Source organism: Dendrobates tinctorius, unplaced genomic scaffold, assembly GCF_039654945.1.
Source record: "Dendrobates tinctorius isolate UK_male_01 unplaced genomic scaffold, ASM3965494v1 ptg000143l, whole genome shotgun sequence".
In the NCBI taxonomy this organism is placed as follows: Eukaryota; Metazoa; Chordata; class Amphibia; order Anura; family Dendrobatidae; genus Dendrobates; species Dendrobates tinctorius.
This window is the reverse complement of record NW_027361810.1, coordinates 14,176,882-14,203,073: the sequence shown is the minus strand read 5'-3', so window position 1 is coordinate 14,203,073 and position 26,192 is coordinate 14,176,882. Positions and strand designations below refer to the sequence as shown.

At 44.9% G+C, this 26,192-nt stretch overlaps 1 protein-coding gene across 2 annotated transcripts in view; it reads right to left on the bottom strand.

Annotated features, from left to right (window-relative positions):
- Window positions 1-26,192, bottom strand: part of RAB3GAP1 (RAB3 GTPase activating protein catalytic subunit 1) — a 110,792-nt gene that overhangs the window by 62,305 nt on the left and 22,295 nt on the right. For both annotated transcript variants that reach the window (XM_073545536.1, XM_073545537.1), the window contains exons 5-8: window positions 25,600-25,678; window positions 15,510-15,626; window positions 7,195-7,360; window positions 5,775-5,874 (exon numbers count right to left, since the gene is read on the bottom strand). In XM_073545536.1, coding sequence (XP_073401637.1) covers window positions 5,775-5,874; window positions 7,195-7,360; window positions 15,510-15,626; window positions 25,600-25,678 — 462 coding nt within the window. The remainder of the gene's footprint in view (window positions 1-5,774; window positions 5,875-7,194; window positions 7,361-15,509; window positions 15,627-25,599; window positions 25,679-26,192) is intronic.

Below are 26,192 nucleotides of genomic sequence, written 5' to 3'. Positions count from 1 at the left end.
TGGCAGATCTGCTGAAAGATCTCGGGGTGCAGGGACCATTCCCCTGCCGCGATCCCCTGTCGGCTGAGGAAATCTGCCGCCCAGTTTTCGACTCCTGGAATGTGCACCGCTGAAATTACCACGCGGTTCTTCTCCGCCCAACGTAGTACCAGTCCGACCTCGCGCATGGCTGCCTGGCTGCGCGTGCCCCCTTGATGGTTGACATATGCTACCGCTGTAGCATTGTCCGTCTGGATGCGCACCGGCCGGTGTCTCAGGAAACACTGGAAATGTTGTAAGGCCAATCGTATTGCCCGTATCTCCAGAATGTTGATCGGGAGAACTATCTCCTGAACGGACCACCGCCCCTGGGCTATGTGACTCTGGAAAACTGCTCCCCAACCTTGCAGGCTTGCATCGGTCGTCACCACCAACCATTGTTCCGGGGGAAAGGGTTTCCCCTGGACCAGAGACGAGTCGCGAGTCCACCACCGGAGTGAACCCCGTACCAGCGGAGACAACTTGCACCGATGACTGAGAGACAGCAGCCTCCGGTCCCATGCTGTCAAGAGCGCATGCTGAAGCGGACGGAGATGGAACTGGGCAAACGGGATTGCTTCTATCGCCGCCACCATTCTGCCCAACACACTCATGCCATACCGGATGGATCTGGAGCCCGGCTGTAGAAGGTTCCGTATCCCTTGCTTGATTTTCTGCGCCTTGTCCCGAGGGAGGATCACCAGCCCCCGGGAGGTGTCGAAAATCATGCCTAGGAACACGATTTTTTGGGCTGGAACCAAGGACGACTTGCTCCAATTGATCAGCCAGCCCAGACGGGCCAGGGTATCCAGAGTAATACCGACATTGTCCTGGCACTCCTGAAACGACGGCCCCTTTACCAAAAGGTCGTCCAGGTAAGGTAACACCGTTATGCCCCGTGCATGCAGGATGGCCATGACCACCGCCATTATTTTTGTAAAGACTCTGGGGGCAGTGGCCAGACCGAAGGGCAGAGCCACGAATTGGAAGTGACGTCCTCCGATCGCGAATCGCAGGAACCTCTGGTGTGGGGGGAATATCGGAATATGCAGATATGCATCCTGCACATCGATTGAGGCCAGGAATTCCCCTGGATCCATGGCTGCAATGACCGAGCGGAGAGATTCCATCCGGAATCGCCTGACCCTGATGAATCTGTTTAGGATCTTTAGATCCAGAACCGGCCTCACAGTCCCGTCTTTTTTGGGGACCGAAAAAAGATTGGAGTAAAACCCCTGCGACTCTTCGCCCTGCGGCACTGGGGCGATGACCCCCTTGTGCTGTAGCGACGTTACAGCCTGTAACAAACTCTCCGCCTGCGAATCTGTTTTGGAAAGTCGCGAACGGAAGAATCGCTGTGGTGGCCGTCCGACAAACTCTATCTTGTACCCGGACGATACAAGTTCTGCCACCCAAGTGTCGCGTGTCACTGCGACCCAAACGTGGCTGAACCTTAGTAGGCGTCCGCCCACTCTGTCGTCCGTAGGTACGAAGTGCCTCGAGTCATTTAGCTGGAGGTTTTTGGGGCTTGGCCCCCCTCGCTCTGGGTAAATGGCCTCGGCCTCTACCCAGCGGATTGGCCCTGTAAGAGACTTGTTTCTCCCTACTCTGGCCATCGTTTGCGGAGGGGTATGCCCTGGCCGAAGTCCCCCCCCAGGGGCTACGAAAGGGTCGAAAACGCCTTTGCGTTTGCCTGAATGCCGGGCAACTTCTCTGCTGCGGAAGGAAACTACTTTTCCCCCCTGTGGCTTCTGAGATAAGCCTATCCAGCTTCTCACCGAATAGCCGACTGCCCTGAAACGGCAATGAGGTTAAGGATTTTTTAGAGATAGAATCCGCTTTCCACAGCCTCAGCCATAATGCACGCCTAATGGCGATCGCATTCGCCGCCGCCACCGCCGAACACTCGGCCGCGTCCAGTGAGGCGCTGACAAGATAACCACTTGCTCCTGACATCTGATTTGCCACTTCTAAGACCTCCGCGGGCAGATCCCTGTCCTGGAGGGCCTTATACAAAGCGTCCCCCCACGAAACCATGGCCTTAGCCACCCAAGTCGCCGCAAAGGAGGGGGCCAGAGCCGACCCTGCTGCCTCATATACCGAGCGGGCAAGCCCGTCCATGAGGCGATCAGTTGGGTCCTTTATAGAGGAAACACTGGGTATTGACAATAGCGATCTTGATGCTAAACGTGATACCGGAGGGTCCACTACTGGCGACTCTACCCAAGCCTTATGGAGCTCAGGAGGAAACGGATACTTTGCCTGCAGCGCTTTTTGCATTGCAAAACGCTTATCCGGATGATCTCTATGTTTCTGGACTAGCTCCTCAAACTCCGGATGCGTGGCAAATCTTCTATGTGGTCGCCTGGATTTCTTAAAAGAGACCTTGTGACCTGAGACTGTGGGCACATCGTCCTCGATCTCTAATGTCTGGTTGACTGCCTCAATAAGACTGTCCACCGAATCCTGGAACCCCAGACTTTCTAGATTCCAGGCCTCTTCCTCCTCTCCTTCATCCTGATCGCTCCCAGCGCTCAGTGACGGGGAACGGGATGCCCTACTACCCGCCGCCGAAGCCCCGGAGGGTCCGGCCGACGGGGAACGAACTCTCTTGATATGAGCCTGCCTGGTACTGGAGCGACCTCTAATGGTTGGAGGGTCCTGAGACGAGGACGAGCTCTCTTCCGCCGGCAGACCCCCCTCCCTGTTCCTGCCCGGGCCCTGAAGGGATTCAATTGCCCTTGTAAGGGACAGCATAGACTGCGATAAGGACACCGCCCATTCCGGGGGGTCCTGACCCCTGGGTTCAGAAACAGTGGGGGGCTCCTGGGCGCGCTCCGACTGACAGGCTTCACAAAATTTACCCGCCTGTGCCTTTGGCAGCCTGACCCCACAGGACACGCAAACCGCGTAAAGGAAAGAATGAGCTTTCCCTTTGGCAGACATACTTGCACAGGCTGAAGGCAGAGTAGAAGGAGGAGGAGGGTAACCTCTTCCCTGACAAGCAGCGCGGTTCTCCAAACGGAGTTCACTCACCCACCGGCTCCTGTCTGCAGTACCCCTGCGTGGATGCGAGGTGTTAGGGCGGAAGTCTCTCCGGGATCTGTGCGCCCGCCGTTTCTCTGACCTCCTGCCCTATATCGCGCGTCTCCGCATCCCACCGCCGCGTCAGCGGGCGGGATTTCCGGCTACCACCGGAAGTCAGCCTACCACCGGAAGTCGGCGCGCGGCCTCGCGCGATCTCGCGGCCTCCTGCTGCAGCGGGGCCGCGGCCGCCGGCGGGCTTCCGGCCGCGCTCCGATACACGCGGCGTGCGGAGCCCGGGTGCAACGCCCTGGCTACCGCTACTCACCAGCGCCAACTTGCGGTGCGCTCCAGGAGCGGCTCCCCCATATATTAAAAGGTGAGCAGGACCATCCGCCGTGCAGGCGAGGGGGGGGGGGGGGGGCTCTGTCGCCCCTGTACCGGATCCCCCGCTCCTGGGCGCGCTCTCACCTGCGCCTCCGATTCAGCCCCCTGGACTCACAACCAAGGGGTGGACGGGACCTCCATACACTGCTGTTGTAGGAGAGGAACAACGTGGAGGCTGACCACTGGTTCTGCTCACGCGTGCTCGCCTGATGAAGTTGTGGGGAAACCGAGTCCTCTAATCAGGACGCGTTGCCCCTCTTTCGTTAAAAAATAGATGTCTGGAAAAAAGTCCCAGATGTGTCCCTCGGTGCGGGAGAGGACACGTGGAGGGTTACTCACACGTGGTCGCCCGTTGGTGATTTGGGGAGATCGGATCCTCTCTATAGGATCCGTCGCCCCTGTCTTATCTTCATAGAAAAGAAAAAAAAAAAAAAAAAAAAAACCTAGTCTGGAACTCCAGACTGCGTGTGCCTCCATCAGACACTAAGCAAAAACTGAGTTACGCCCGGCCTAGGGGCGAGGGTGTATGCGGCGGAGGAGGAGCTAACTCTTTTTTTGTACACTTAGTGTCGGCCTCCAGACGGCAGAAGCACACACCCACAGTCTCTGTGTCCCCCACAGTCTCTGTGTCCCCCAATGAGACGAAGGAGAAAAAAAGTTAACAGCTAAAAGGCAAAAGCTGCACAATAGCAACACAGAAATCCACTATAACGCTATTCCCATTTAAAATACTGATTCAGCAGCAAAAGTATCTCGCACTGAAGGAAACTGGTCAATGCTATGCCCCACAGGGTGGCTTTATTACAGGTAACACCTACTAAAAGCAAAGAGAGAGAAATAGGAGGGCCTATACTGTTGGCTGCCAGAGGGAGAAGGAGAATGATTATGTGCAGAGAAGGAAAGCAAGCATGAAGAGGATCTTTCACCAGGTTAATCTTTCTTACAGTACAGAGACAGTGAGTGAGTTATACTACTGAAGCTACATCACATAAACACTAAGAAAAAGATGCTGCTGCAGTTGCATCCCCCTCCTTACCCAGCTTTCTCAAACTATTCAGACACTAAGGGGAGATACTGCTGTAGATGCATCCCCTTCCTCCCCCAGCTTTCATACATCACAGACACTAAGGAACAGATACTATTGCAGCTGCATCCCCTTCCTCCCCCAGCTTTCATACATCACAGACCCAAAGGAAGAGATACTATTGCAGCTGCATCCCCTTCCTCCCCAGCTTTCATACATCACAGACCCTAAGGAAGAGATACTATTGCAGCTGCATCCCCTTCCTCCCCCAGCTTTCATACATCACAGACCCTAAGGAAGAGATTCTATTGCAGCTGCATCCCCTTCCTCCCCAGCTTTCATACATCACAGACCCTAAGGAAGAGATACTATTGCAGCTGCATCCCCTTCCTCCCCCAGCTTTCATACATCACAGACCCTAAGGAAGAGATTCTATTGCAGCTGCATCCCCTTCCTCCCCCAGCTTTCATACATCACAGACCCTAAGGAAGAGATACTATTGCAGCTGCATCCCCGTCTTCCCCCAGCTTTCTTACACAATACAGACATTAATAAAGATATACTGCTGCAGATGTATCCCACCCTGCCTCTGCATTCTTATATCACACACACACACTGAGGGAGAGATACTGCTGCAGCTGCATCCCCATCCTCCCCCCCAGCTTTCTTACAACAGACACTGAGGAAGAGTTCCTGCTGCAGCTGCATACCCATCCAAAACATCTAAAATTAACTTTTTTCCTGACTATAGAGGTATGTGCAGACAGGGAAAGCACTGCAGGCTGCTGGTAAATGAGGAAAATATCACTTACCTCTAGCAAGAAATATAACAAAGATTCAGTTTTAAAAATACATAACTAATTTCCGCAAAAAAAAAAACAAAAAAAACTAATAATTAAGATAGGCAGCCGGCAACCTGACAACCCACTTAACAAAATTCACACAACCTGACAGCCAGCGAGTATACTAATGGTGCTAATCAGTTTCTTTGTTTTTTTTTTATATCTTTGCAGATGGAAATGTCTACTCAGATCACACAAACAAAGAAAAGAACTCTCAGTAATAAGAGAAAATGAGGGTGCAGAGGTCCAGTCTATTCTTACTTTACTAACGAGCTCAAACAAGTACCGTAGATTTCTAAAAACTTTGGATTTTAAGTATCTTATGGCAGCCTCGGCACATGGACATAGGTCGGAGATAGCAGACCTCTCACAGGCGGAGATGACAAAGGTATATACATCTTAGATGGGAGGACCCCGTTAACATTTTTAAAAAGTTACAGGTAGAGACTGTTCAGCCCAGACACTGGAGGTTCTCTTACCTGGGGGCTGCTGGGGCCAGAAATGCTGCTGCCAGTCCTGCAGGACATATGTGAAGCGGATGGCGATGCTTACGGGCGGCAATGCCGTAAGTGGACATCCCTACAAATAGAAGAGACAGACATGGAATTCCCATAGAAGACGTTGATACACTGATCACATATAAGTCAAGCATAAATTAAAAAAAAAAAAAAAGGACCTGTCCCAAGGTTAAAAGTGGCCAGAGTTTGCTCTTATTTTATTCACACTGTTCTCCTGAGTATTCTATTCTTAATTTTTGTAAATCCAGCATACAGTTACGGAGATATGGGCCTTTTCACAGAGCAATTATGTAGAGTAGCCTAAAGACACACCCCCAGAGGACTCCAAGCAACGCCCCAGAGGACTCTAAGCAACGCCCCAGAGGACTCTAAGCAACGCCCCCAGAGGACTCTAAGCAACGCCCCCAGAGGACTCTAAGCAACTCCCCAGAGGACTCTAAGCAACGCCCCAGAGGACTCTGAGCCAACGCCCCAGAGGACTCTGTGAGCCACGAAAAATTAGCACTAAATAAAACTGCTCATATCACTGGAACCATATGGCACATTTACAAAAAAAACAAAGAATGTATTACTAAGAGGAACAGTGGGAATAAAATAGCAAAATCTGGCCACTTTTTACCTGGTCATGGGTCCCCTTCAAAGCAAGGACATGTGATAACAATTTAATAAAATGGCCATAAGCTAACATATCAGTCCTGTGCTATTTACTGTAGTTGTGCTTGTTACTGAGAGGGTCATCTATTGTCGGAAAGCGCTCATTTTTTAAGACAGCAGTGATGGTGCCAGTAGTCGTCCCCCCACACAGTACTGTGGAGTCTATTGATAAAACATTTTCTCTACTTCAAAGTTACTTGAAAAGTCCATTGACAAAATTCAGATCTCTAAGTGTCCCCCTACAGGGACCCTCAGCGATCAGCTGTGATCTGTGGGGGAAGCCTAACAAAAAGTATTCAATCTCCATGCAGCGCCAGCCCAGGAGAAATTAACAATTACACATGACCCATTCCAATCAATGGGCTATTCTGTGACATAGAGGACAGGATGAGTCCTCCAGAGAGAGACGCTCTTCATAACTGTTCTGCCCACTGACCAAGAACAGAGAACACTAAATAAATGTCTCTTTCAGAGTAGAGGGGGAATTTCCCTTATGTATTAACCAAAGCGGTCATACACAGGAGTCTGTATACAGAAATGAGACCTGTGACCGGGTGACCAAATGGCCGATAATAGCTGCACCTTCCTGTTCTTATTTGCTGTACGAAGAGCAGCACTGGAGCACAAACTGCTGCTCTGACAAGTGAAATAACGTGCAACGCTCTGGAGTACAAGGTGAGGCTTTATTAACTTTCTTACATATGAGACGGATCAACCCCATACATACAATTTTGGATTTGAAGATGTCCAGAAGTCCCGATAGATGAGTGTACTGATTCGGCACTTTCCGTAGATGCACCATCTCAAAGTCGGTGCGTACGCTCGGTCCTTGGCACTCGCCCACGTAAAGTTTCCTCCATTTCTGATGAATTTGCACAAAGATGGGGACCTGGCTGTAAAAACAACATCGCTCTAATTATTCTGCATTCTCCACCAGGATGTTTTGCAGGATATAATAAATACGGGTGACTCCCCCCGGGCCGCGCTGCTATTTTCAGTAGGTGGGTCGCTTGCAGCTGCCTCTCATCACAGTGTTGCAATGACAGCCCACCACTATCACTTCTGTCAGCGATGTCCCCCAGGTCCCCTCGTCAGTTTTCTTGATTTCTCAATACGAGTGGAAGCACCAGCTACTACGATCTCACACATGTTGGGAATGAAGCAGAATATAGCAGCAAAAAAGCCCAGCGGGCGATGAAAAAAATAACTAGAAGCTTATTCTGCAAATAATATAGTAGGGCAATGCGTCATCTAGGAGAAAAGGGCAGCTCCTTGGGTTACAGGAAAGAGGTAACATTCAGGTGTCTAGAAATCTCACTGGCACACGACCACAGCATATGGAAAGAGGGGTTAGCAATTGAAAGAGCAAAAGCCGCAAGAAAATACTAAGGCTATGTGCACCCGTAGCTTGGAGAGCTGCGGATTTGTCCCCGCGGATTTGTAAAAATCGGCAGGTAAATCCACAGGTCAAAAGTCCTGCGGTTTACCTGTGGATTAGCCTGCGGTTTAGCCCTGCAGTTTCACACCTCACAATGGTTAAGGTGTGAAGCCGCAGCGGATCCCGCACAAAGAATTGACATGCTGCGGATTGTAACCCGCGGAAAAATCCGCAGCATGTGCACAGCATTTTTGGTTTGACCATTGAAAATAATGGTACTGTACAACGCAGCAGAAATGCTGCGGACCCGCAGGGCCAGAAACGCTGCGGATCCACAGCAGAATCCGCAGTGTATGCACATAGCTTAATTCTTGAGTTGTTATATTTCCGACTCATGATGAGAAAGGGAGAGGAGAGAAGCTGCAGCAGAATATCTTCCTCAGTTCTATGAGACTTATGCTGAGAGAGGGAGAGAAGGGAAGATGCAGCAGGATCGCTCCCTCGGTTTCTGTGAGACTCATGCTGTGAGAAGAAGAGGGAGGGAGGCTGCACCAGAATCTTTTCCTGTTTCTATGAGACTCATGCCATGGGAAAGAGAGGACGCAGCAGCAGACTCTCTTCCTCAGTTTCTGTGAGACTCGTGAGGAAAAGGGAAGATGCATCAGAATCTCTACCTCAGTTTCTAAGAAATCATGCTGTGAGAAGAGGGAGGGAAGCTGCAGCAGAATCTCTTCCTTCTGTGTGAGGTTCATGTTGTGAGACACAAGGGAAAGGGAAGAGGACAAGGGAGGGAAGCTGCAGCAGGTTCAATGAGACTTATGCTGTGAGGAGAGGAGGGAAAGACCCTTGCCTCCAGAGAAGGAGAGAAGCTGCAGCAGAATCTCTTCCTCAGTTTCTATGAGACTCATGCTGTGAGAAGAGGGAGGGAAGCTGTAGCAGAATCTCTCCCTCAATTTCTAAGACTTGTGCTTCAAGAGATGGAGGAGGGAATCTGAAGCAGGATCTCTCCCTCAGTTTGTGACACTCATGTTGTGAGTGAAGGAAGGGAGCTACAGTAGGATCTCTCCCTCAGCTTTTGTGAGACTTGTGCTGTGAGAGGTGGAAAAGAAGCTGCAGCAGGATCTCTCCCTCAGTTTCTGTGACACTCATGCTGTGTGTAAAGGAGGGAGTGAAGCTGCAGAAGGATTTCTCCGTAAGTATCTGTGAGACTTGTGCTGCGAGAGTAGGAGGTAGGGAAGCTGCAGAAGGATCTCTCCCTCAGTTTCCCTGAGACTTGTGCTGTGAGAGATGGAGGGAGGGAACCCTCAGCAGACTCTCTCCCTTAGTTTCTGCAAGACTCATGCCTCGAGAGGAAGAGGGAGGGAAGCTGCAGCAGAATGTCTTCCTCAGCTTCTATGAGACTCATGCTGTGAGAAGAAGAGGGAGTGACGTTGCAGCAGAATCTCTTCCTCAGTTTATGTGAGACTCATGCTGCCAGAGGAGGGAGGGAAGCTACATCAAGATCTCTCTCTCTCATTTTCTGTGAGACTCCTGCTACAATAGAAGGAAAGAGGGAATCTGCAGCAGGATCTCTCCCTCAGTTTCTGTGACACTCATGCTGTGAGTGAAGAAAGGAGGGGAGCTACAGTAGAATTTCTCCCTCAGTTTTTGTGAGACTCGTGCTGTGAGAGAAGGAGGGAAAGAAGCTGAAGATGGATCTCTCCCTAAGTTTCTGTGAGACTTGTGCTGGGAGAGACAGAGGAAGGGAAGCTGCATCAGAATCTCTCCCTTAGTTTCTTCGAGACTTGTGCTGCGAGAGAAAGAGAGAGGAAAGCTGCAGCAGGATCTCTCTCTCTCTCTGTTTGTGTGTGTTTCATGCTAACTTATGAAAGGAGAAGGTGGGGAAACAGTAGCATTCCTGAGGAAAGGTGCCCCCCTTTAAGAGCTCCTTTTACCCTAATATGGCATATATACATGGGTTGACAACCCCGTTAACCAGCACTGGGTCCCCTTCAGTCTGAGGATCAGCAACAATTTCGTCAATAGGATTCCCACTAATTAGGAAGTGATAGTAAACCTAGAATTAAATCGTCACTTCCTATTGAATGAAAATCCCTTTAATTATTAATATGAGAAGTGTTAGCAGATCGGCTTCTAGGGGGTACAATATAAATCTCCTGAGTTTTGAACATTGTAATGTAAAGTTTAAGTGGAAATGTTGGCTCGTTTGAAGCTGAGGAGCAGCGATCGGCACGCTGTAATTTCACTGTCAGGCAGATTCCCATGCTCTGGTGGCTCCTAAAACCCCCGGTCTTTAAAGAATAGAGCGTGACAGCAGAGGCGAGACGTCAGCGCAGCCTGAACACTTTACATCACTTTCTGCCGGAGATAATCATTCCGCTTTGTGGAAGATAACATTTTAGAGATTAAATAGCAATTTACCCTAAAAATATACAAATTACCTGGAAATAAAATCCTCAAAATAACCCGAATCTCTCCTTATCCCGATCATTTGTGTCTGATTTATGAAGGTCCCTTCAGTGCAGGGAGAAAACCCTCGCTGACAACCATTAGTGCCCACAGGGGGGTTTGTCACAAAGTTTATAACTTTTCTCAACTCCCACAGTTTACTTTTGTCCTACTTCTCTACTTACAATTCTAGGAGTCTAATTGTGAACCAGGAGGCTCAGGATGAACAGCTGTAATGACTTCTCCCACATTGAGGAGTGTATGTCAGGAGCCTTAAAGGGAATGTGTCATCAGAAAATGACCTATTGTTTAATAGTTTCCTATTTTAAATTTGGCAATATTTTTTTTTCCCACATCACAATTTTTAATTAAAAAATATACTTAGTAATCTTGCAGTTTTCACAGTGGCCACTGGGGCTTTTTTAGACTTACTTTCAGTGAGCGTTTTCAGCAGTTTCCTTATCATCAGAGGCAGGATTACAATGACAGGTAACACCTCTATACACACCTGATAATTCAGGGTTATACAACCACAACAGTCAATGTCACAGCTCACCTGCTCTCCCTCCCTTCATAATAACTTTTGCACATGCTCAGACGCTTCAATGGAAAATATAGGGTCGGGATCTGACCACTGCTGTTAATGTACATGTGCATTTCCTGAAATATCAGGGCGTTAACAGTCTAAAATATCCCCATTGGCCAGTGTGTAAAATTGCAAGATTTCTCATTTTTTATTAAGATTGTGATATCATACAAAAATAATAACTGTAAAAAAAAAAAAAAAAAAATTAAAAAAATCCCATTTAACATTAAAAACCCAAATTAAACAATAGGAACTCTTTCTGATACACATTCCTTCAAATGTAGCAGTCAGGGACTTAAGCGGCAGCGATAGGAGCCATCAGAGACAGGTGCTAACTATACGCCGCAGACAACACCCGCCATGAGTGGAGCCTGCTCAGCTCCTGAGCCCCCGTTTTTTACACCCTCACCTCACATCTTGAGAACATGTATAGAATATTTTGGGAAGGGGTTTAAAGCTTTGAATTGGAAACTATTTAAAAATAAAACGTGTTAACCACTTATGTTCTTTCAGAATTAAAATTCACGGATCGCTCCGAGGGTTAATAAAAGTGGAGTGAGGATGCGGTAAATTTGGGAGCTGCAGAAACTAAGGGAAGTAAAGTGATGCATTGTGTGACAATTGCCTGTGACATCGCTATACTGGAACTTTTCACACCATAATATATGTGCATATTTAACTGGGACACGGAGCAGCCCCCGGGCGACAGCCATCCGCACAGCTCCCGGGGGTTTTCAAGTGGCTGTGGTAATAAAGAATAATGTATCCGCGTTATTTATAGTTCCCGGGACCTGCGGTACGGTATTTAGTTCATCCACAAATCACTATCAGGCTCCGCTGCGGTTATGTCGTACCAGCGAGCGGACGCCCATCCGGGCAGGTGAAACATGCGGGAAACTAGATGCTATAGAGATCAGGCACTCGCCACCCCCAACGAGGCACGGCGGGAGCCCTATAGCAATGACATACATATGGACTATAGTGCTGCAAAGGCATGCTGGGGGTTATAGTTACCATAAACGACTGAAGACTAACAAATTATAACCTTTCTTCGATTGTATCTTAAAAAGGATCTCTACTTTTGTCATATTAAAGGGGAACCTGTCAGCAGGCTTTTGCATGCGGAGTGGTGTTGGATGTCCCAATAAAAATTACCATATACTTTTTTTTGTCGAGATCCGATGTATCAGTCATAAGAAATCTAATGAAGAAGCCATATACAAATCAGGGTGGGAGTGCACTGTGGGTGTGGAAGAAGCAGTCTGACGCCCCACGTGCTCTTCCTGATTTGAATGGGTTTTACATTAGCTTTCTCATGACAGTTTACTACTAGGCCCGGTATGATCATTTTTTTACATGTTTTATTTCTACTAGATTCGTTACAATCTGACATGTGAACAGTGCCTTAAGTGATAACATTTTGGATGCCTGTAGCCACCACTAGAGGGAGCTCACTGCATACAGTCTTCATATGGAGCTCATTGTATACACTGCTCCCTCTAGTGGTGGCTGGAGGCAGAGATAATTTTCTACTTTAACTCAATGTCTTTGCAGAGGATTTGGAGCTCTGTATCATGTTTGGTCATCAGAGAGGGACTATAGGCACAGTATGTGCTAGTGGTGTTTTTTATATACCTACATAGAACCCCTTTAGTTAGTTATAACATCATAACAAGGTCATTTTTAAATATTGCAATAATCTTTGCATTACTGATATTCCCTGATCTGTGGCTGCACCACCCCAGCAATCACATGATCAAGAAAAGTGGCGCAACCGTTTCCATAAATAAATGCATGACTTTGACTTAGGGGCATGTATATAGCGAAAGAAGGAAAGTCCGTAACTTTCAAAGTGGAGGAGCAGAAACTGATTAAAAAGTGGATGGGAAGGAACTCCAAGCAGGCGGCGTGCCTCGCCAAAGTCCTGGACCCTTAACACACATGGTGAAGAAGCAGGAGCCAGCCTGAAAAGTGAGGGCTCGGGGAAGACGGCATGCTTTCCTAGCAGGTCCCAGGCCTCTAAGTTCCATGAGGGAGGAGCAGGTGCGGGCTGAAACCATCTCCGCCTTCTCTATAGGAAACTCCCCTCTTCTGCACCTACAGATGCATTAAGAAATGTCTCTGTAGAGATACAGGTAATAGAGATGGTTAGCACTCGACTAAGAGGTGTGGATATACGGTGCTAGTGAGAAGGGAACTGGTAGTCCCGCTAGCATAAGTCAAATATAGAGTCACTGCACACGTGGATTTTGGCAAAAGTGGATAATCTTTATTTCTATTGGACGGTGAAGAAGCGACAGCTTTTGACGTTTCGGCCTCACAACGGCCTTTATCATATAGTCTCCCTTAGAGAAGAAAGATTGTAGTCACCGGTTAGATAGTTTCACTGTTAGACAATGTTTTTAGAGTCAATGGATTGTCCTTTGAAGCAAGTGGTCCTGGTTCATGGGGATCCACAACTGTGTGAATGTGCCCAAAGCTAATTGCCTTTAAGATAAGTGATTCTAGAGGATCCACAATTGTGCCAGTGTGCCCAAAGTGCATCGCAATCATTGGTGGCAGTGTGGGATGCATTCACTGCACAGGCACGGCGGTGCCTGCATCCACCACTGCCACCAATGATTGCGATGTACTTTGGGCACACTGGCACAAAAGCATTGTCTAACAGTGAAACTATCTAACCGGTGACTACAATCTTTCTTCTCTAAGGGCGACTATATGATAAAGGCCGTTGTGAGGCCGAAACGTCAAAAGCTGTCGCTTCTTCACCGTCCAATAGAAATAAAGATTATCCACTTATCCACACAAAAATCCACGTGTGCAGTGACTCTATATTTGACTTCTGTAGAGATACAGTCATGGCTGAAAAAGTTGGCACCCTTGAAATTAATTGTTCCAGAAAATGAAGTATTTCTCCCAGAAAATTATTACAATTGCACATGTTTTGTTATACACATGTTTATTTCTTCCTTTGTGTGTACTGGAACAACACAAAAAAAAATGAGGAAAAAAAGGCAAACTGGACATCATTTCACACACAACCCTCAAAAATGGGCCGGACAAAATTGTTGAACCCTCAGCTTAATATTTTTTGCATCCCCTTTGGAATAAATAACTACAATCAATCACTTCCTACAACCATCCACAAGCTTCTTAACACCGCTCAACTGGAATTTTGGAGCACTGTTCACTTGCAAACTGCTCTAGGTTTCTCATATTTGAAGGCGCCTTCTCCCAACAACAATTTTAAGATCTCTCCACAAGCGTTCAATGGGATTTAGATCCGAAATCATTGCTGCCACTTCAGACTCTCTAGTACTTTGCTTCCATCCATTTCTGGGGGCTTCTTGAATTATGTTTGGGGTCATTGTTCCTGAAGACCCATGACCTAGGACACAATCCCAGCTTTCTGACACTGGTTTCTACATTACGACCCAAAATCCTTTGATAACCTTCAGATTTCATGATGCCTTGATGTCAAAGCAGCCAGTGCCAGAAGCAGCAAAACAACCACAAAACATCTCTGAGCCTCCACCATATTTAACTGTAGGTACTGTGTTCTTTTCTTTGTAGGCCTCATTCAGTTTTCGGTAAACAGTAGAATACTGTGCTTTACCAAAAAGCAGTCTTGGTCTCCTTTGTCTACAAGACGCTTTCCCAGAAGGATATTGGCTTACTTACGTACATCTTGGTAAACTACAGTCTAGCTTTTTTATGTCAATGTGTCAGCAGTGGGGTCCTCCTGGGTCTCCTGCCATAGAGTTGCATTTCATTCAACTATTGACCGATAGTTCATGCTGACACTGATGGCCCTGAGCCTGCAGGACAGCTATAATTTCTTTGGAACTTGATTGGGACTGCTTATCCACCATCCAGACTATCCTGTGTTGCAACCCTTCATCAATTTTTTTCTGCCATCCACATCCAGAGAGATTTGCTACAGTGTCATGGGTTGTAAACTTATTGATTATGATGCACATCATGGACAAAGGAACATCAAGATCCCTGGAGATGGGCTTGTAACCTTGAGATTTTTGATACTGTTCAACAGTTTTGATTCTCAAGTCCTCAGACAGTTCTCTTCTCCTTTTTCTGTTCCCCGTGCTTAGTGTGGCAAACACAGGCACACAATGCAAAGACTGAGTCAACTTCTCCCCTTTTTATTTTGATACAGGTGTGATTTTTATAATGCCCACACCTGTTACTTGCCACATGTGAGTTTGAACGAGCATCACATGCTTGAAACAAAGTTGTTTACCCACAATTTTGGAAAAGTGCCAACAATTTTTGTCTGGTCTATTTTTGGAGTTTTTTGTGAAATTATGTCCAATTTTCCTTTTTTTTCTCTATTTGTTTTGTATTGTTCTAATACACAAAGAAAATAAACATATGTATAACAAAACATGTAATTGCAATACTTTTCTGGGATAAATACTTCCAATTTCAAGGGTGCCAACACTTTCGACCATGACTAACTCCTAAGTTTTCATCCTTATAGTGTGGATCTTATACAGACCTGTATAACGCAAAGCCGCCGACCAGCAGGTAAGATCAGTCACGTACAACTAAGAAAACTCACTGTGTGATGGCGGCTAGCAGGCTTATTAATTTGGCTAGTATTAGTACTCACCAGCCGGTATTTCCGAGAGCAATAGACACGGAGCTGAGGAGCAGATTGCACTTGGATTCACTGATAACGGCATCATTAGCAGCTGGAGAAATGACTACAAACTCACGCAGCCCGTACCTGGAAAAGATGCATAATACTAATTAACGACAGGATCCGTGTCATTCTTTTGCCTCTGAGGCAGCTCCGCGGGATCGGGCTCATTAATCATACTGGCCCAGTTTTTTTTCCTCTCTCCAGTAAAATGTCGAGTGATTAGATCATTACGGCATTGGATTTCATGAATAGTGATTTTTTTTTTTTCCTCTCTCCATTTCCCTGCGCTGGCTTGTGATCTCATGCGGAAATTATCGGCTTTTGACAATCACATACATGTTATACGCATCACCTGTACCACTTACAACCGCGGTAATAATGGCGGAAGCGTTATGTAAAAAGATCAATGAGTTGTCATAAAGCCTCCCAGCGGCTTCTGATAATCCCAGCCATTAAAATGGACAGAAGAAATAAAAATTACATACTTAAACACTGCCCCCTACAGGCCAGTGGAGAGTACAGCACCCGGCTCTGCAGATTAGGGCTCCACAGTAACTTTGGGTCGCCCCTAATGTGCATTAAAATGTGGCATCGACACAACCTCAACGTTTTCCTTTGACGAGACAAACATGCAAGCGACTGTATCAGAATAGTAATTTGGGCGACTTGCAGGTGACTGAATTTCAATGTAGAGACCACGCTCATCATCAATTTATTTAACAGCGTGGCCAAAGCAAGGAAAGGGGATGACGGGGCTAGTCAACAATATAAAACACTTGTTGAAACTTGCAATATGAAAAAAGTGTTGTTGTTTTTTCCTAATTCAAACACTTTTTTGCTGACCCCATCATTTGTACTGAAGCATCTAACGAGCGTGTGCAAACCTCATTGTGAAAGCAGAAGGTCAGGTGTGACATCACCTATTGCGATTGTTGCATTAGGTGTCATCTACTGTATATAGAGGTGTTATCAGTAATTGTGAAGGGAGGAGGAGGTGAGCTGTGACATCACCTATTGTGAATTGTGGATCCTGTGTCATCTACTGTATATAGAGGTGATATCAGTCATTTTGAACGAAGCAGGACGTGAGCTGTGACATCACCTATTGTGAATGGTGGATCCTGTGTTAGCTACTGTATATAGAGGTGTTATCAGTCATTGTGAAGGGAGGAGGAGGTGAGCTGTGACATCACCTATTGTGATTGTTGGATTGTGTGTCATCTACTGTATATAGAGATGTTATCAGTCATTGTACAGAAGGAGGAGGTGAGCTGTAATATCACCTATTGTGATTGTTGGATTGTGTGTCATCTACTGTATATAGAGATGTTATCAGTCATTGTACAGAAGGAGGAGGTGAGCTGTAATATCACCTATTGTGATTGTTGGATTGTGTGTCATCTACTGTATATAGAGGTGTTATCAGTCATTATACAGGAGGTGAGCTGTGATATCACCTACTGTGATTGGTGGATCCTGTGTTATCTACTGTATATAGAGGTGTTATCAGTCATTGTACAGGAGGAGGTGAGCTGTGTCATAACCTACTGTGATTGGTGGATCCTTTGTTATCCACTGTATACAGAAATGACAAGATTACTAATTTTGCATTTTATTAAAAATCTTAGGTATGAAAAAAAAGTCCCAAATTTGTAAAAAAAATAAAAAATGCATATGAACACAAAAACCTAATTTAAGTAGGTACGGTAACTTTCTGATGATACATTCCCTTTAAGGCTCTCGCAATCTGGCAATAGCAGGTTGGTGCCCAGTGATCAGTTTATAGTATCTTTGAAGAGTGAATGTCCCTAGAGGTGTTTTATGACCGTATGGAGGCATATTACCCTTACGTTAAAAAAAAAAAAAAAAAAATTTACTCTATTAGTAAAAGTTATAATTTATGTATATTTTGCATTTACCCAAGACTATACATATATTAATGTTCGAATACTATATTATTGTGTGAATTTGCAAATACACTTATATAAGGAATATAATAACTTTTTTGTTCTTTATTTTACTTTTAGTCCACTTTTAAAACTAAAAGAATAAAAGAAAATGTATAAAAATATTTTTAAACTATCCCGACAGGAAAGAAAAGATTAAATATTTTCTTGATGACCCAATAAATAAAAAGTTAAGGCCATAAAAACACCATAGTCCTCCGTTCATCAAAGTTGAGCAAAACTTTTGTGCCTTTTTTTTTTACACCAGTCCTGGCCAATTACGCCAACTTTTTGGACAAGTGGGCAGAACGTGGTGTTACAAAATCATTATAATTTAGTCCACAAAAATATGCCAGCCTCGGACTCGACTGGATTTTTTGCGGTGGTGCACGGCAGCAGGAAGATGCACCAAATTCTTTAGTAGGCACATGCTTCTTAATAAATTTGGTGAATCTTGCTCCCGCGCCATCTTCGTCAAGACAGGCGTGCAACACACACGCCTCGATGAATTTTGGCCCGTGTGTGCAAAAAGTCTCTTAGAACGATTTGTGTATACTGCATACATTAGTGCCGACTCCCTTGTGTCTCGCACCACAATGTGCAAGGAGCAGAGTAAGGGGTGGCAGCACACGGCACGAGGAGCTCAGCCGACCCCTGCCAGAATGCCCAGCACATTAATTGTGGCATTGAGGGGTGCAGATGGAAGACCTGTCTCAAAATGCAAAGAAGCCAAGGTAAAAAATAAAAAAAAAATTCCGGCCGCACAGTAACGAGGAGACGAGCCAACGACTGTCATCTGCAGCATTAATGAGACATAATTTACCAAATGACCCGATACAAAACCAGCTCTCCTGTCCAGACTCATTACACCGCACTGCTGCAGGCGCTGGTAACCGATCGCCTCAGGTGGTTTTGCACTTAGGATTGGGGTGAGATGTCAAGATGTTCCTTTTAGGAATAGACACCAGGCATATGGAACAATTTCACTGACTCATCTCTGTAGGATTCGGAGCGGACGCCAGGTTCGTGGAGTAAAATCAGAATGTTGAGGCGCAGTTTAACTACTCAGCGCTGGAACCAGGCGGGAATGGGGTGATAAAAAATGACAAGCTTTGTGGTCCGACCACTGTATCCCCCAACGCTGGGATGGATAGATAGATAGATAGATAGATAGATAGATAGATAGATAGATAGATAGATAGATAGATAGATAGAGGCACAATACTGTGTTTTCTTCAGTCATAATCCCCGTCCAGAATTCAGGCGCTCCTTATCAGAACATTAGAGGGGATCTCAGAGGCCAGACCGCTACAGACCATAAACAAAAGGCCTATGTTAGCAATATATATACCAATCCGCAGAGATATACAGAGTCTCCTGACAGTCCGCAGAGATATACAGTCTCCCACAAGTCTGCAGAGATACACAGAGTCTCCCGCCAGTCCGCAGAGATATACAAAGTCTCCTGACAGTCCGCAGAGATACACAGAGTCTCCTGACGGTCCGCAGAGATATACAGAGTCCCCCGCCAGTCCACAGAGATATACAGTGTCTCCCGCCAGTCCACAGAGATATACAGAGTCTCCCGCCAGTCCGCAGAGATAAACAGAAGCTGATGACCTGGAAAATCATCAGACACACAATAATATTAAATTGGTGGGCCTCCCTGAAAAGGCTGAGAGGAACGACCCAGATGACTTATGAAAAACGGCTACTGGATATCTTTGGCAAAGATACCCTGACTCTTTGCTGTGGAGAGAGCTCACAGAGTCCACGACCTGGGAGTAGATGGAGATGGGGAAGGGAGGGGTGGGAAAGCTTCTCAATAAAAATTTGGATACTTATAGAATCATAGAATGTTATAGTTGGAAGGAACCTCCAGGGTCATTGTGTCCAATACAATCTAAACCATCTCAGACAGATATCTGTCCAGCCTCTGTTTGAAGACTTTCATTGAAGGAGAACTCACCACCTCTCATGGCCTCCTGTTCCACTCATTGATCACCCAGTCAAAAAGTTTTTTCTAATATCTAATCTGTATCTTCTCCTTTCAGTTTCATCCCATTGCTTCTCGTGTTTCTATGTGCAAATGACAATAATGATGATCCCTCTACATTGTGACAGCCCTTCAGAAATTTGTAGACAGTTATTAAGTCTCCTCTTAGCCTTCGTTTTTGCAGCTAAACATTCCCAGATCCTTTAACCGTTCCTCCTTAGGACATGCTTTGCAGTCCGCTCACCATCCTGGTGATTTTCAATGAACTTTCTCCAGTTTCTCAATGTCTTTTTTAAAAGGTGGAGCCCAGAACTGGACACAGTACTTCAGATGATGTCGGACCAAGGAGGAGTAGAGGGGGATAATTACTTGACGTGATCTGGAGACTATTCTTATTTTAATACACCCTAGAACAATGTTTGCCTTTTTTGCTGCTGCATCACACTGTTGACTCATGTGCAGTCTGTGATCTATTAGTATGCCCAAGTCTCTTTCACAAGTGCTGTTAGTTTTATTCCTTCCATTCTGTAGATGTAATTTTCATTTTTCTTGCCCAGATGAAGAATCTTGGATTTCTCCCTGTTAAATACCATTCTATTAGTCACTGCCCATTGTTCAAGCTCATCTAGATCCTTCTCAATCCTTTCTCTGTCTTCTCTAGTGTTAAGTATCCCTCCTAGTTTTGTATCATCTGCAAATTTGATTAGTTTACCTTCAGTTCCCTACCTACTTATGACAGCTGGGAGAACAGTAAACTCACAAGGATCATCTTCTTTCATGGACGTTCTTAAAGATAGATACTATGATTGATTTTGTTTCTTGGGTTGAGTAACGATTACAAAAGTTTTGCAATCCTCAACTATATAAAAAGATTCAAACCCGCAATGAAAGGGCGGCAGGAGACTCATGTAACAAGCAACACTGTCAATCAGATACACAGGTCCTGGATGGGGTTTACCTTATATTCCTTAAATTACTCAAAAGGAGTTAGTATAATTGTACATAAATTAAAATAATCTTTATATGGCGCCAACATATTCTGCAGCGCTTTACAATTCAACAATTCATATAGAAGTCATAAGTTACAACATTAAAGCAAAATAATGACGCCTCGGCTCGCAATAGCTTACAATCTACAATAAGGTGAAGGGGTGGGGAAGACACAAAATACAGGTTCTCATTTACAATGATGGCCCAGCCATCTTGAGAGAATGGAGATAAAGGCTGCGTGAGCCGCTCACCAGCCAGTATGTGTGGAGCTTTTGGGTGCAGTGGAGTTTGATGGAGAGTTATGTTTACATTTTATCGCAATGTTGCGGCAACCAAAAATCTGTAATTCTGGCTTCTTGATTTTTTTTTTCTCATTATGCCTTTTAATGATCAGAATAATTTATTTGATATTTTGATAGATCTGAAATGTCTGAAAAGAGAGATACTAAAAATCTGTATTTTTTATTGTTTTATTTTTAACAAGGCAAAGTGGTGATTTGAACTTTTGTGGGGTGGGGGGGTTGTCTTTTTAAAATATTTTTTACAACTTTTTTTTTTTTTTTTTTTTACTGTATTTAATAAGTCCCCTTAGGTGACTTGAAGCTGCGATCATCCGATCGCCTGTGCTATAAATAGCAGTATATCAGCCCTGCTATCTGGAACAGAAATCATCTCCTATGAACGTCGCCACGGGGAAAGGCAGGGACACGTCATCGGTTGTAAAGGGGTTGAAGGTCTTTTCTTGTGCCTCATCATCCTATAAATCTCTATCAAGGATTGATTTATTCTTATGTAATTCTTAAGTGACTCCACTAATTTCTAAAGTTGAATATCTCCCTAGATCTCTGTCGGATCACTCTCCTCTCCGGTTACAGGTATAGGAGGTCCCGTTAAGATCCAGGTATTCAATAAGGTTGGAAACTTAATCCATTCTGGCTTAAAATTATTAATTGCACTACCATTAGGGAGAAACTTAGGAAATTCTTTGATATTACTTCTGGTTAGGCCCATAATAATGTGGTTTGGACGCTATGAAGATCTATTTAAGGGAGATACGGACCAGAAAGATTAAACTAGTAAAAGATCATTTGCAGAAAAGAGGTGCTGAATTAGAAAGTAAGGTTCGAGAATCCATTGTTTACCCAGGATAATAATCTGACGGGGATATGTTTGACCTTTTTAGGGGAGCATTAGACAACAGGGGCTTTAACTATCATGGGAAAGAGGAACGGATCGCTGTGGAAGGCGGATGATTTGTTGTTATCCATTGATAACTTGGATCTCTCGCTCCCATTATTAAAGGATACCATTTATAAATTTGGGATCATTTCTGGACTAAATATTATATTTATTATTAAATGTGCTCCATGCCCCCTATACTCTATGCCCTAGAATATCTCCTGGGACCTGGTCTGGAAAAAAGGATGTCCCTAGATAAAGCTGGAAAAATTACAGTTGTCCAAGGGTCAGGGCGGTTTAGCAAGGGGGTTAATTTTAGAGGATGGGCTTTGGAGAAGACTATGGATGTGTCACTGAAATACCTGGGGGAGGGGATAATATTTTGGAACTCTAAGAGTTAAATATACTCAGAACCAAATCCAGGAATGACCTTGGCTCTGATACATAAAGTGTGGTGGACCTGTAAAAAGCTGCGGGGTATGGGGCCCTAGCCTAAATATACTCCTATAGGGAATTATCCAGGTTTGAGGCGGATGGTCATCTGGAAGGGTTTGGAGAATGGAGGAAACAATGGCTGAAATATTTATACCAGTTATATTTGTGCGTTTGATCACCCAAAACAGACGTTCCAGTTACAAAACGCTCTACAAATATCTACAGTGAAGGCGCCATAAGTGCTCAGGAAGGCGCAACCGTCGCCACCATTTCTTCCAACGGCATCTGGACTATGTTGTACAAGCAAAAGCAACTAGTGGCCAGATTTCATTAATGTACAATGGTTGTGAAAGTATTCACCCCCTTGACCTTTTACCTATTTTGGAACAAAATCTGTGTGTAAATATTTTTGGAATCCGATGAGTGCGATGCATCAGCACTAAATAGTCTAAGTTGGTGAAGTGAGGAAAATATAGGCAAGTTACATTTATGGGATCAAATATCAAAAAAAATCGGCATGTGCGTAGGTATTCACCCTATGAAACCCCTGGTGTAAGAAATTCCCTTCATAAGTCCCATGTTTAGAGACAGGACGTTCACCTATGTGCAATCAAAGTGTCACATGTCTGTCACTATATTCACTTTACTTTTTCTGAAAGGCCACAGAGGCTGCAACACCATTAACAAGAGGCACCACTAACCAAACACCACCATAAAGATCAAGGAGATCTCCAACCAGTGCCATGAAGACCAAGGAGATCTCCAAACAAGTCAGGGACAAAGTTGTTGGGAAGCACAAGTCAGGGTTATGTTATAAAACAATCTCCCAGTCTCTGGTAATCCTCTGGAGCATCATCAAATCCATTATCATCAAATAGAAAGAACATGATACAACAACAAACCTGCCAAGAGAGGGACGCCCACCAAAAACTCTCAGCCCAGGCAAGGAGGGCATTAATCAGAGTCAGCACAGAGACCAAAAGGTAACCCTGAAGGAGCTGCAAAGTTCCCAAGCAGAGATTGGAGTATCTGTCCATATGACCACAATAAGCCGACTTATCCAAAGAGACTTGCAGCTGTAATTGCCGCAATAGGAGGCTCTACAAAGTACTGACTTTACGGTGTGAATAGCTATGCGCCCTGAAGTTTTCCATTATTTTGTCCTTTTTGTTGTTTGCTTCACAGTAAAAAGAAAACCAAATGATCACAGTTGTAGACATGTTTTTTACATAAACTGATGAAACACCTAAAAAAAAAAACAGTGAAATTCCAGGTTGTGATGTAGCAAAACACAAAAAAAAATAACAAATCGGGAGAATACATTCACAAGCCACTGTACAAATTTTGGCTAATATTTTAGGGAATCCAATGGTTTTGACCAGGTCTGGATAGGAAAGGGATATAGGACACATTTCACTGGAAAAATGGGAAGATATTTTGGAATCCCCTGGAATGGTGTCTATCAAGGTGGTGCAGAGAAGATCCCAATTATTTCTTATTCTTAGAACTCCAAAAATAATGCCGAAAATTAACCTCAGATTGGATGATCAACATCTAAGATCTAGTGAAGCAGGGGGAGATTTAATCCATATGTTCTGGTCATGTGCCAGACGTGGGGAACTATGGGACAATGTGGGTAGACTTGTCAGAGAGGTAAATAATATTTGACTGCCTCTGAATGCCAAATCTTATGTTTCAGGGTGTGTGAGATATTGGAGTTTCCCTTCCACTAAATTACTATAATGTTATGTTTATACCTCAATGAAATCGTATTTCATACTAGTTCTCTAGTAATAAACTCCTGCTGATAAAACAGTGATTTTATAAAAACTGCAGCAAGCAGCCCAGTAAGTGACACATTGCTGGAATCAGGGTCTCCGTCTCTGCTCTTAGATTAGGTGGCAAAAACCTGGTGACAGTTTCTCTTTAAGTTAAAAACTATGTCTTTGAATTTGGCATTCTGTCTAAGAAACTCAAAACTCAGACCACAAAAAAGTACAGGTCATCTCCGAATACAGCTTTAAAGAGGGAAATTCACCAAACACGGCGGCCGTCACATCACATATTCCCTTAACAAGCTTTTCCCTGACTAGGTTCACCTCTGAACAGGCGCAGATAAAAGAAATGTTGCTGCCTGTATCTGTACATGAGTTAAATGGGGACAAGGTTGAGGATATGGCCTGGAAAGCGGTTCCATCACACGGCTGCCGCTATCTGCATTCTGCAGCCTACGCTTACATGGGCGGCACTGGCGAGGCATAGTTTCATAGCATGCAACACAATCATTCATGGCTTATTATACATTTTACAAAAAAGTGATCACTGACCAACTCCTTCAACTTTTTTAGGGCTATTTTTAATTTTTCAAAAATGTTATCTAAAAAGAAAACAAAAGAAATTATCTGACTGTGTTTTCCCCCTTCTATGCCCTCAATAAGGGTTAATCGTCGCACATAAGGAGGTTAAAATGTTGAGATCAGAGGTTTCTTTATTCTCTATTAGGCTGGGTTCACACGTACCGGAACTCGCGCGGAAATTACCGCGAGAATTTTGGAATTCCATTCCGCGGGAAAATCGTATTTTAAATTCCCGCGGAAAAACTAGCATTTTGCAAGCGTAATTAGCTTGCAGAATTGCTAGCGTTTTCCAAGCAATCTGTAGCATCACTTGGAGAACTGATTGACAGGTTGGTCACACTCGTCAAACATAGTGTTTGACGAGTGTGACCAACTTTTTACTATTGAGGCCACCTATGCAGCATCAATAGTAAAAGATAGAATGTAAAAAATAATAAGCAAAAAAATATTGCTATTCTCACCTTCCGACGTCCCGCGCAGTCTTCCCGCCTCTCTCCACGCTCCCGGTCACAGTAATCCTTTGCGACAATTACCGCGATGACGTCTGTTCTCGCGGGATCGCGACGTCTCACGGTCATTTGCGATGACGTTGCGCGAATTACCGCGAGACTTCGCGATCCCGCGAGAACGGACGTCATCGCTCGCAAAAGCTTACTGGGACCGGGAGCGTGGAGAGAGAGGCGAGAAGACTGCGCGGGACGTCGGAAGGTGAGAATAGCAATATTTTTTATTTTAAATTCTATTTTTTACAGGGATATGGTACCCAGAGCCTGGAGGACAGTCTCCTCTCCTCCGGACCGTGGGTACCATCCGCAAATGTTCTGCTTACTTTTCACATGGTGTGCACAGCCACATGCGGAAAGTAAGCAGAACAATGCATTCCTATGGGTGGGGGATCGCCGCGATTCCGCAAAATTAATGAGCATGCTGCATTTTTTACTGCGAGGCGATTCCGCCGTGGTAAAAACCACAGCATTAGCACAGCATTGCGGAATCCCATAGGAATGCATGGGATGCTTATTTTTCGCGCTTTCGCGGCAAAAACGCGCGGAAAATACCGCCGCGGAAACGCGAAAAAAATGGTACGTGTGAACCCAGCCTAACAGTACCTACAGCAGTGTGAATATACATAAATATATATATTTGGTACTTACCATCGGACGAGGCAGTGGGCGATTGGAGGGAAGTCGTTGTTGGTGCACAGTAAATCTTGCATGCAGACAGGGAGTGAGTCTGGGAGGAAAAAAAAAACTAAGAAAATGAGAAAAAAAAATACACAAGAAAAGGATTGATCAACATACAAGTAAACTGAAGGAGGGGACATTACACACTCTGCAATGAAAAGGGAATGAAAGTGGGGCTAAAAATATACCGTAAATGATTTATTCTAGGGAAAAAAAGAAAAACACCTGAGCCATTCCATCGTGAACGATGTAAAAACAAAATCCTAAAAAAAAAACACTAATTTGTGAAATTGTTGATTTTTCCACCCCTGCCCCCCAAGCCTCTAAAAAAATCAGTTTTCCAACACATTGCATGCCCCACAAAATAAACTTAATAAATAAAAATGCAAAATAGCTGCGTCATCAGGGAGTTGAAAATACTTCAGTCCTGTGATTTTCTAGATTTTTGCAAAACTGGAAAAGCCAGCATGCCCGCACAGGTGATGCTGGGAGCAGTAGTCCTGCTGCCACAGCTGGAAAAGTTGGAGACCGCAGATATAAAAAATATGAAAAATGCTCCTTTG